We start from the raw sequence: 12,998 nt of genomic DNA on the forward strand, positions 1-12,998 counted from the left end.
TTGCTTTGAGGTTAAAGTGGGATGAGGCGGGGGCGACACTGTCCCCTTGATTTTTTGGGATCACGTCGCCACCAAAAACTACACTGGTGTTTACCTCGCCCCTATATGACTCTCAACCAAACACTATATAAACTATGACCGCCCCTTCCATCCCTCAATATACATCCAACCAAACGCACCCTTAGTTACTACAACCCCCGGCCTGGCCCCTCTCTGCTTCAACATATCTGTTCATGATCACCAACAACCTTTGTAATGCAACCATGTCACAGACACACATGGAGCCACGGGCGGGCCCAGAACAAAATAGGACCAAAGGCACAAAATAGGACCAAAGGCATACTTATAAGGATAAGTACCAAAATAGCATAGCAGGGGCATCTAAATTATACTGGGCAGAGACCCTCATGGTAAAAAATATTGACTCTACTACTTACAACATAGCAATGAGACAGTTTACAACGTAGCAAATTTTATAGTTTAAAGAGATATAATATTTCATAGCTAACAACTTATTAATTTAAGATAATTTACATGTCAAAATATTCAATATAAGTTCTTAGATTATATTTCACCTGATTAACAATGTCGAAGGGAGACAAAGTCAACATAAAGTTGTAGTACTCAGTGAGATCTACAACTTTGCAATTAATAACATTTTCATTTAAGATGGTTTAGGCTGTCTTCGGTGGATCGTGTAAAATCGAGGGACGTGGGACTGTAGATGATACTGTTTGACACTGTTTGCAGAATAAATTTTGAAATAAGAGATGAGATAGGGGATCTGCTGGAGATGCCTTAAGTGCCAATTATACAATATAAGATTTGAAATTTGTAGTTAAAAGAATAGCATCAACTATATGGTATATGTGCTGCTTAACTCAACTATTTTGTGTGCTTGCGAGAACTTGAATACTGAGGTCTTGAATTCAAATCCAAAAACACATATTTTCTATCCTTTAATCACCTATCACTACTAGGTTATGGGAACCACCGGTAGTGATAGACAAATCTTCAACTCATAGGAAAATAACCTAAACATCAAAGTACATTTCCTAGTTTCTTGGCGATGAATTTGGAAAATACGCGCATTGTGTGCATATGAGCAACTACTCACCTTATGATGTGGTCTTATCGGTTGTCATATCTAGCACTGGAGGACAGAGAATGACTCATGTCTCATTTTCTTTGATGACTTGTCTCAATCTCTGTCATGACCCAACAACAGTTTCAGTTGAGACTTTTCTGACACACCTCTTGTACTCTATGACTCTCACCGAACTCTCCTTATACCTTGTCCCAATCCCTTGGATCCCCTCATCACATGTTTGGAACCCATACTTTATCCATCCAGAGATTCTAGACCATATCACTAGATCAAACCTTCTTTGGCTCTGAAAAGATCTTCTCACATCCATTCAAGCTCTTGCCCCGCTCACTAATGGACAAGGACTATAAAATAAGAAAGGTAAAATAAAGAAAAGAAGGAAAAATGATCAAAGAAGACCGAGCATCATCATCTCAACAAAGAAGGTGGAGAATCTCATCTCTATTTTTTGGGTGAGTTTATTAAGAAATCCCCTTCCTTCTCCTTGAAATCATCCCACAAACCCTAACACTTGATTTCTCTATGCATGGATGCAAGATGAAGATTTCTAGACGTTCCATTATCTCATGTGTAAACTTAGGTTCCTTTCTTGCTCAATCATCTCATGAATCACTCAAATTCCTCTGTATGATATTTCCATGTTTTTTTGTTAGAAATGTTCGATTTTGGTGAAATCCATCACTCTCACTTGGAAGTAAGGAAGAGCAAGGCCCAAGCATAATCTTGGTGGTCCTAGGTCACCCAAATCTCAGAGCTAAGCAATTATAATAATAAATTTCTCCTTTGTAAGGAAATGTACTGAGGCCATTTAAAGTAAAAGTTTTGTGTTTGATTATGAACATAACCTTTTGAACTAACATCATTGCTAGTGTTTTTAGATATAGTTCAAAGGGTGGATAGGTGGACTTGGACTTGAAAAGGGGTGATCTAGATGATCAACACCTCAAGCAATACACTAGAAGACATGTTGAAGACCTACAAGTACATGAAAGAGTCCAAGGCACAAGATGGAACCAAGCCAGACATGATGATCATGAAGAAACAAAGTGAAAAAGGATTCTGCAGGCATCGAACCATACCCTAAGAGGTGTAGATCTTAGGGTATGGTTCGAATAGAAACACTTGATACCAATTGAAGTTAATATAAAAAGTGTTATGTGTCATGCTACTAAAAAAATTTAAACTTTCCAGGTTTTCTCCAAGGATGAGTGAAACCAATCCTACCATATGATTTGCCTAGTGTATGACATAAATTTAAATGTGCATATGCCGCCTTTTCTTATCTAGAATGTCTTTTCTATCGTCGGACTCTGTCCAATACTCTGACACTCCTGTGTTGCCTCAGTCGAACGCTCCTTGAAGCATGAATATTATCGTCGTCTAGTCTAATGCCCTACTCTACTCTTGGTCCGACACTTGGTTCGATGCTCTATGATCATCCCTGCTAGGGTTTGCTCTAATGAACCATTCCAAGGTGTTCCCAAGTATAAACTCAAAAAGTTCAAAAATAGGAAGATTAGATCGAAAAAGTAAAACGATTTGTGGTTTTCACAAATGTTGGGGGCCTTCGTCTTCCGAAGGTCCTCAAAAACATGATTAACAATGTTTCCCAAGCATAATATATGTACAAGAACCTTCGGACTCGGGATGAAGTTGTACACAATATGGAGAGCATGGTTAGAACGAAGGCTGAACCAGCGCCGAAGCTGCGCGCAAGGGAGCTTCGGCTCAGTAGCAGAAAAAGGAACCGAATTAAGGAGGAAAAGGCTATCTAGTCCCCGACAGATTGTTCTTAAGTCAATAGTGAACATGAAGGGCATAAATGTAATTTCACACAGGCTGTGCCCTGTGCCTATAAATAGATGAACAGTACCCCCGTACTGTTCACGCTGACTTATACTCGCTCGTGCGTCACGCTTGTACTTTTGCCTTCTGTCAAGCCGAAGGTACAAATGTAATTCAATGTCGTTCTTATTCATTCATGATAGTATAATGAAGATATATAAATAATGTCATATAATTATTCATGTTATTTCTCATGTTCCATATGCTTCGTCTTTCATCAATATTTACTGTAACGATGAAGGTACGTCCTTCATGACCTTCGTCCGAAGATCGTTATATCCTAAGGGAAATAATGCTTCGAAGGACGAAGGACATTAAACATTAACCTCATTTTGTGTTGCCTTGTTCTTAACTCATAGCATTTGAGAACAAGTCCCCAACAACAAAGAAGTTCAAACTGCTTAAATTTGAGCTCGAGTTGAATCAGTCTATACCCACTCATGGCAATGATTCTAGGAAATTCATTTGAGTTTCAAAACAGTCCAAACTACTCCAAAAGCCTAGATTTGAAAAATCCTCCAAAAACTCAAACGAAAAGAGCTTAAAAGACAAAACCCTAAACTTAATTCAAATGTTTCAGATTTGCACATGTATTGAACTCAAAGGAACCACCGTGGTTAGGGCTAAGCTTCCTAATTCACTGAACATATATGCTACAATCTAAAAGCATATATGGATCTCCTAACAAATGAAAATAGAGAGATAAATACCAAAAATGAAAGCTAGAGAGATGTTTGGTTGGTGCATCCCTTCCTCCTTATTTAAAGAGGATGTTTTCATATTCCCAACATACCTCTAGATACATAGATCTTATCCACTTAGTTAGGGGCAAAATGAACCAACTCTCATTCGGAAGATCTAATGGCCATGGTTCCTTTACCAAGTTGCTTCGCCTTGGCGCAACCTCTATGATGACTCCACATGCTGCCTTTGATTTCCACTAGAATCGTACCACAAGGTTTTGAGGACAAACCCATGAAACGATTATTGGATGGTTTTGAGGCTCAACCACCAAACCTCATGTAGCGTAGTCAATATGTGTACCCCTCGACCTAAACATGTGACCCGTTGGTCCTCAACCACATATACATCACAATTTTTCTTGCTATGTACTCTTACCAACTAATGTCCCTAGGTGTCAGCCACAATAGTTGGTCACCCGACTTGTCTAATCCCTAGTGATGTCTTGCTTATGTTCTTGGGCCCTGATGATGATACATTAGCTATGACTGAAGTTCTTGAAGGAATTTGTGGTACTCATCAATCGACTCCAAATATGAAATGGCTTTTGAGGAGATATGGTTTCTATTAGCCTATTAAGATAGCCGATGGTTTTAAGTACTACAAAAGTTGTCATGTATATCAGAAGTTCGATGATTTTCAATTGGTTCCTACCGCCGAACTACATCCTATTATGAAACCTTGTCCCTTTAGGGGATGGGGTTTGGACTTTGTAGTGGAAATTTATCCTTTATCATTGAAAGGGTATCAATTTGTACTAGTTGCCACAGATTATTTCACCAAGTGGACAAAAGTCATTGCTTTAAAAAACATGACACATAGGGAGGTAATTGAATTCATAGATTTAACACTCCCTAGACTTTGACTACAAATCAAGGACTTCTTTTATGTCAAAAGAGGTACACGAGTTTGCTGAATTATATAAGATCAAATTGCTCAACTCATCCCCATATTATGCTCAGGCCAATGGTCAGCCGAGTCTAGCAACAAAACATTGATTAGCCTTATTAAAAAGAACATATCTGATCATCCTAGGCATTGTCATGAAGTTTTGTTTGAGGCTTTATGGGCTCATAGAATATCTAAACATCGTGCTACTAAAGTCTCTCCTTTTATGCTTATGTATGGACATGAAATTGTTTTGCTTATGGAGATAAGCCTAAATGTTATAATGTTTGCTAGGCAAAACAATTTAGCTGTCAGTGACTATCAGGACCTAATGATGGACAATATTGATGAGGTGACCGACAAGAGGTTGATGGCTTTAAAGGAAATTGAAAAGGACAAGATCGTAGTTGCCAAAGGTTACAATAAGAAAGTCAAGGCTAAATCATTCCATGTTGGAGATCTAGTGTGGAAGACAATATTGACATTGAGAAGAAGGGACCAGAAGTTTGGTAAGTGGTCCCCAAGCTGGGAAGGGCCTTATAGAATTATACAGGTGATGGTGATCTCTGGTAATGCATATATGCTATAGACATTGCAAGGAGATGAGCTGCCCAATGTATTAAATGGTTGCTTCGTGAAGCAATATCATCCTAGTGTATGACAATATGCTTAGAAAATCGATGGATTCACATCGAGTTGTTTACGGCTGGTACCAGATGCTTTTGGTTCGCTTAGCTTTCCTAAAAGACAGGGGCATGTGTTGAGCACCATATTTGGCACCTGGGCACGACCAGATAATCTGTGCCCCAAACGGTCTGCGGATGTAGGCCGGACGATCCACGATTAAATTAACTCACGCTATAATCATTATCCCACGCTTATTTATCCAAGCTAATCACGTGGGAATCTATCGGGATACGGCTAGGAACGGGTCTAGACCTCCCCCTATATATATGAAGGGGTACAACCGATTAGTGCACAACATAATCGATCCAATCAATGTATTCATCATTTCCTTTACTTTCTTACCTTAGTAGTAGTAATCTGGATCTAGTTTAGCCTTTTCCAATCCCATTTTTCATTCCTCTTCGGCTCTACGTCATCTAGGGACGTCCCGGGCACACCTTAAAACTCTCCTCCCCGACAGGGTCCCTCCTAGGAGACGAGTTCTAGGGTTCTCCATGGAGAAGAAGACGCTCTATGCCATTGTAGACCGTCTGTATACGCGCAGATCGTCTGAAATGATGCAGAGAAGAGTAGCGAGGTCGCAGACTGTCTGGCCCTAAGCCATAGACTGTCCGCGTACGCGCGGATCGTCTGAAATGATGGAGAGAAGAGTAGCGAGGTCGCGGACCATCTGACCCTAAGCCACGGACCGTCCGCGCTCCCGCAAAAAGCACCGCCAGGTGATTCATCCTAGTGTTTGGCTTCAAATCGGAGCCAACAAATAGACTATGACTGAGTTCTTGAAATCAACCCAATAATACATATAGTTTATTCATTAGATGCAGTAAAAGTATATAGTGAGAGGAAAATTATAATCAAATAAATAAATACAATTATCTTTTTTTTGTAAATAAGAATAAACAAATACTATGATAAAAAAATATAGGTACATGGAGTATCTGTGTGGGCCACCTTACTAGTTTCTATTGTAGTAGAACACTAGCACAGAAATGACCTCCGATCCGTATCTTTAGCCCCGGTCGTGTTGGAGCCTGAGTCTAATGTGAGTATTAGTTTTGGGTGTAGATTTTACGGGCACAGGAGGCCCTCTTGTCTTTTAGGTATGGTGGTAATCAAGTGAAACTAAAAGTCCTCATTTAGTTTCAAATGGCCACATATGCGTTGTGTGTCTGAGTTGGTAATGAGGCTACGTTGTTAGACAAGAGCCTTAGTTTCAAATCCAACGCACCGCAAGAGGTCTGTAGGATTTATAAAGACCATACGATACTTACACATTAAGCTTTAATACGGCCAATCGTAATGAAAATGAAAGTACACAAGCTTTTATTTTATAATAATGAAGTAGAAGTATTGTATTGTATCATACTAGTATTATCTAGAACGACATCTAGCTAGTTAGAGGCAGTACAGCAGAGATGAAGAGGTTAGCTGCTACTGTGCTATGTACATGTACAATAAGGAGGCGATGCGCATCTGAAGTGGTACGCACTGAAACGCTGCACGTTGTAGGCATCAAAATCTGAGTGTACATTGGATGATTGTTCCTGACGCCACCACAAAGGAGGCCATCTGGCTGAAAGGGGTCGGGGACGGACGGAGAGTCCTGGAACAAATTCAGAGTGTTTATATCCGGCAATCTTCACTATACGCAGAAGCCAAGCAATTGAGAGGTCGACCCCTGAAATGTCGAGGATACGCTTCGTGTGTTGCGATAGTAATGGGCAGATGAAGAAAAGTTGCTGCTTTAGCTGGAACGGGGAAAAAAGATGGAGCAGCAAGGAGGAGAGGAGGGTGGGGGAAAAAAAGGTTGGTGTGTGTACTAGTGAGGACTGAAAGTTCAATCAAGCCATCTCAGATGGTACCGGCCGGCCGGGGTGTTCAGAATTCAGATTAAAAACGGCAGGGATTTCTCTGGTGGAATTAACCCCTGGCTGCAGGGGCCACGCAAAGGACAGACAGGGCAAAGAGTAAATAAGAGTACACACATGCCTGCGCTGCCTGCCTGCATTCCGCTAGCTGCGCAGGGGCGGAGGGGGGGAGCTTAAATTCGCGCAAATCGGGGTAGCTAGATTGCAAAACCCCCACCTGTACCTGCAAGCTGCCTGAGAACTAGTAGGGATCAATGCCAGCCAGCTGCTCTTCTGGGAGAAGTGAGAAGCTAGCGGGCGGGCGAGAGGAGAAAGCAAAAGCTAGCGGGGTTAGCCAGCTATTCTCTCTGTCTCTCTCCTTTCATTTGATTCATTCAGAGCGCAGCACAGCACAGCACCGCACAGGGGCACGGACCACCAGAGCATGCACACCCATGGGTCGCTGTGCGCAAGTAGCAGTGAGCAACGGAGACGACAAGGGCGGTGCAGTGCAGCGCATGCACGCATGAGCAGCTACCGCGTCGAGCCGGACTTGCTCTGCTCCCCGCTGCTGTTGCGGCTTCAATGTGTGTGGGAGCGCGATGCGCGCGCCAATTAAGCGCGCACAGCCACGGATAGCACGGCACGGGCGCAGAAGGCCTCGATCGGTGCCCTTGGGTGCGCGCATCGCATGCTTATCCTAGCCTAGCCGATCGCATGCCCGTCTCCATCTAGAGGCGCAGAGAGAGAGAGGAGAGGGTCCGTCTCCGCCATTGGCCTAGCTAGCATAGCGGCTCACCCTGTCATTCAGCTGGACGTGAACTCAATGCTGTGCACTTCACAGTGCAGCCATCACTTCTGGCTGGGAGCCTGGGACTGGGGTGTGCCCCGGCCCTGCGCGCAATGCCTCGTCGACATGCATGCATCGTTCCAACGTCGACAGTTGAGCTATGCGCGTAGGCCCAAGGCCAGAAGAAATTGAAGGTGGTGATGAAGGTAAAGTAAAACACGGCAGGGCCCATCTGTTCCGTGAGGAACGGGAATGCTGGTGCCGTGCCCCGGTGCTACGTACTACGGGCTGGTGGCCCTCCTGGTGAGGCGCCGGCGGCCAACTGCGACCGAATCACCCCCCCGGCCGGCCTACTCTACAGTCACAGCAGTGTTGGTGCAGTTCGGCCGCGAACCACTCGGGCGGCGGTCGAGTTAATCTGCATCGACCACTGAGCTGTCACGGCGGGGGCGGGCCAGTGGCCGTGGGTGCGCGCGCACGCACGCACGCGGCGCCAGAGACTGGAACCCATTTGTTCCGACAGATCGGACGTGCCAATATGCCATTCCTCTCGCACAAAGGGATAGCGGAATTTTTCAGACAACCAGGCGCGCGCATAGATGCAGATGCCTACTAGACGCGAGAGGTGATCGGGCCCGGTGCCGGCGCACGCGAACTTGCCTTCCTCCCTCCCGGCCCGCGGGCGCGCCTCCTCCAGTCCAGTTCGACCCCCCAACGGCGGACACGTACGTCCGTGCCGCCTGGTGCTGGTGCGTGGGCGGGCGGGGCGGCGCATGCTGCCGCTCCTGGCGTCCGTCTCCGTCCGTCCCCCCACCCCACCCCTCAAGCGCGCGCGTATATATATATGGGCAGGCCACAGCCCCCCCAAGGCGACCCAAACACAAACCAACCAGCACGACTCCTGAAAGCCTGATCGCACTCCACTGACCGCCTCACCTCCTCTGGAGGAGACCAAAAGGCCGAGCACACCAGCACCAACCCAGAACAGAGAGAGAGAGAGAGAGAGAGAGATTACTAAAAGGCTCGCGAGCAGGTTAGTCAAAACGTACTTGTAGCTCGCGCCGGCAGCCCGGCACCAATCACCGGAGGACAGCGCTTCCCTCTCCCTGCGTGGCTATATCTTCTTCGACAGTGGGAGAGACAGAGAGAGACAACACCCACACGCTCGGGATCGGAGAACGCGCACAGGCACTTTCCATCCCCCGATCAAATCGTCATCATGTGCAACGCCGCCGGGACAGATTCCTTGCCGGCGCCGGCGCCCCCGCTCGGCTCTCTCAAGGCCTCCGCGCACCAGCTCCTCCACCCCGTCGACGGCGACCAAGCCAACGCCCATGCACTGCAGCTCTCCAAGGTATATACCCTCCCGCGCCGCCGCCGTACACGTGTGACCGTGCACATTCTTCCCCCTGAGGCTAAGCTGCTGCGAAGATAGCTAGCTATGCCGGTTAGTGGCACGCACAGGCACAGGCACAGGCACAGGCGCGGCTACAGTGCGCGAGTGGTCAGCATGCACCTAGCTGCTGCTTGTTTAATGTCTACCGCAACTAGCTTACTAGCTCTATAGCTCGTACTGCCATGTTGCGGTAATAGTAACGGGAAAGAAAAGGAAAGCGCGAGCTGTTGGAAAATGGCAGCTCGTGCTCGTCCCGTCCCGGCTGGAGTCGAGTCGTATACTATACCTGTGCTACCTAGCTCTTCTCTCTTACATCATGTACTGGGCCTGGATGGCACCTGCAGGTGGCCGGCGAGGCTCGGGCGATCGGCAGGGTGTCGGTGCCGATGGCGGTCACGGGCCTGGTCATGTACTCACGGGCTCTCATCTCCATGCTCTTCCTGGGCCGCCTGGGCGAGCTGGCGCTGGCCGGCGGCTCGCTGGCGCTTGGCTTCGCCAACATCACCGGCTACTCCGTGCTCTCGGGGCTGGCGCTCGGCATGGAGCCCATCTGCGGCCAGGCCTTCGGCGCGCGCCGCGGCAAGCTGCTGGCGCTGGCGCTGCACCGCACCGTGCTGCTGCTCCTCGCCGTGGCGCTGCCCATCTCGCTGCTGTGGGTCACCTCCACGGGGCACGTGCTCAAGCTGCTGGGGCAGGACGAGGGCGTGGCGGACGCGGCGCAGACGTTCGCCGCGTACGCGTCGGCCGACCTCGCGGTTCTGGCCGTCCTGCACCCGCTGCGCGTCTACCTCCGGTCGCAGAACCTGACGCTGCCCATCACGGCGTGCTCCCTCTTCTCCGTGCTGCTGCACGGGCCCATCAACTACCTCCTCGTGGTGCGCCTCCGCATGGGCGTCGCCGGGGTGGCGCTCGCCGTGGCGCTCACCGACCTCAACCTGCTCCTCGCGCTCCTCTGCTTCCTCGCCATCTCGGGCGCGCACAGGGACTCCTGGGTGGGCCCCACCCTCGACTGCCTCTGCGGCTGGCCGGAGCTGCTCCGCCTGGCGGTCCCCACCGCCACCGCGGTCTGCCTCGAGTGGTGGTGGTACGAGCTCATGATCGTGCTGTCGGGCCTCCTGGCCAACCCGCGCGCCACCGTGGCGTCCATGGGCATCCTCATCCAGGCCACGTCGCTCGTCTACGTGTTCCCGTCCTCCTTGGGCCAGGGCGCGTCCACGCGCGTCAGCCACCAGCTCGGCGCGGGCCGACCCGCGGGGGCGCGCCGCGCCGCCGGCGCCGCCCTCTCCATCGGCGTCGGCGTGGGCCTGGTTGCCGCCACCTTCATGGTGTCCGTGCGCAGCCACTGGGGACGCATGTTCACGTCGGACGCGGACATCCTCCGCCTCACGGGCGTGGCGCTCCCCATCGCGGGTCTCTGCGAGCTCGGCAACTGCCCGCAGACGGCCGGCTGCGGCGTCCTCCGCGGCAGCGCCCGCCCGGGCAGCGGCGCGCGCATCAACCTCGCCTCCTTCTACCTGGTGGGCATGCCGGTGGGCGTGGCGCTGGCATTCGGCGCCCGCCTGGGCTTCGCCGGCCTATGGCTCGGCCTCCTGGCGGCGCAGGCCGCGTGCGCCGTCTGGATGGCGCGCGCGGTGGCCGCCACCGACTGGGACGTGGAGGTCGGACGCGCCAAGGAGCTGACCAAAGCGACCGCCAGCAACAACCACAGCGAGTGCAACAGCAGCAGCAGCACCTCCGCGTCTAGTGATATAACCACTGTGATCGCCACTAGCAACAGCGCCGCCGGGTGCAAGAACAACGGCTACGTGCCAATCAGCGAGCGCTGCAGCAACGACAGCGAGCTGGAGAAACTGGAGGAGGGCCTCATGAGCAGCGACGACATCCCTAGTGCCAGCGTCAGCGGGAGCGCGTCTGCTGGTGACACCGGTGCCGTGGTTAGGGAGAACCGCGGCAGCTGCTGCAATGACAGTGGCGCTGCTGGTACGGCGGCGACGACGGAGGGAAAGGAGCAGAGGAGGGGCGGATCGGAGCGGGGCCCGCTCATCAGTGTGTCGGACGGGGAGCACGATGGCGACGGCCGTGGAGGTGGCGGCCAGGTCTAATTAAGCGCGTGTGATGTGCGTCCATCAATCCATTTATTATCTTTTGCTGTTGACTTAGCTTGGATCCGCCTCCATTTAATCTCTCCTTGTTTCCTGAATTAACTGGGGCGATCGAGGTTTAATTTTGTGAAAAAAATAGTACTAGAGACCGGGAAAGAGGATTATATTTTGCTATCTACATAGATAGTAATTCCCCTAATATACATATATAAATGAACGCGGCATGCATATTGTGTAAATTAAGTAAACGACAACTCCACATGTCAGAGAACGATGGAGGTCAAGGTCGTCTCGATCTTATCAGCTGAGATATCGATGATGACGGTTTGACGAGTAGTGTAGTGCCGTGCGTGCACACGTGAATGAACACATGCATGTGTGGCGTAGTAGATGTATGGCACTGTTGCCCTGCCTGCCTCCAGTTGATGCATTGCCTAGCCGAGCCCCTGCCCGCTGTCGCGCTGTTCCCCCAGTGGTTACATACGTGAGGGGCCAATGGTGGGTGCCCCCATGGCTGCCACCCCCGGCACTGTTTCCATACTAAACTCTCATTTGTCCTCCCGGTCCCTGTTTGTTGTACATTGTCGCACGGCAAATGAATGGCCTGCCTGATATCTACTGTCACTTGGGAAAAAGCGGTTTCGTGAAGCAAGGCCCGCCGCCCATACACTAGTAGCTTTTTTTTTTCCGTTCGAGTTTCAAAAGAAAGGGGGGGCATGCATGCATGGTGCGCGTCTGCACTACTCCCCCATCGGGGTTTTCTGTATTTATGGAGATGAAATCCTTTTCTGCAAAAGCGTGTTGCTCCATCATTTGCCGGTGCTCACTTACACAGGTGTCGCATGTGTGTGTTGTGTAAAAGGAATCAGAGAGTAGCTACTAGCTAGCACGAACCGATGAATTAGTTTACAGGTGTGGAGACATTGAAAAGGGGACCTTTCCTCTCTCTCTCTATGTATGTATGATGAACAAAGAATCTATGTCGTAGTGCGTCTCCTGTGGAAAGTCATGCATATGTTTTCGTAGAATTTATAGAAGTGGGTTTGTTTGTTTGGAACGTAGGAATTTAATTTATGTCAATCTCTACTTTAAACATCTTTTGGTTCTAAACAATTTCCAATATATTTAGACGTACATATATTATATAGCGATCAAGGTGGGACTTATAAAGTGTGAAATATATAATGTCTGTGCCCCGGCCCGGCCCCTCTCTTAATCTTAAAATAACAAGGGCGTGTAAAGGCACCCCTCCTCATTACCAACCTTCCACATTCCTTTTCCAAATGGTACCATTTCCCCCTTTTTTTTCTCAAACAGCAAAGGTAGACACCAGACACCACCAATCCACCATGCATATCTCGCTCGCGCGAGGCCTTTTCCCGGGAGAAAATAGAAATAATCACTGCAGTGCCAGTGCTTCTACTCAAGTGCGCCACGGATTTTCGGTACCGGCCAGGGGATCAAATCGACGACGACAGGACCGACTACCAGCAGGCAGCAGCGCATGCAGCAGGCTATGTCTATGTGCGTGTGCCGGCGACGACGGGCGGCAATGCATGCATGGTTCCTGAGATCGGATCACAGCTCACACAAG

General features: G+C 49.1%; 1 protein-coding gene across 1 annotated transcript; it reads left to right on the forward strand.

Annotated features, from left to right (window-relative positions):
- The first annotated feature begins 8,774 nt into the window (after nt 1–8,774).
- Nucleotides 8,775–11,582, forward strand: LOC100281043 (uncharacterized). The gene is made up of 2 exons (NM_001367970.1): nt 8,775–9,260; nt 9,647–11,582. The coding sequence occupies exons 1-2, from the start codon at nt 9,126–9,128 to the stop codon at nt 11,402–11,404; spliced, it is 1,893 nt and encodes a 630-aa protein (NP_001354899.1). The 5' UTR covers nt 8,775–9,125; the 3' UTR covers nt 11,405–11,582.
- The last annotated feature ends 1,416 nt before the right edge of the window (nt 11,583–12,998 follow it).

The sequence above is a fragment of the Zea mays genome, chromosome 1 (genome assembly GCF_902167145.1).
Source record: "Zea mays cultivar B73 chromosome 1, Zm-B73-REFERENCE-NAM-5.0, whole genome shotgun sequence".
Lineage (NCBI taxonomy): Eukaryota > Viridiplantae > Streptophyta > Magnoliopsida > Poales > Poaceae > Zea > Zea mays.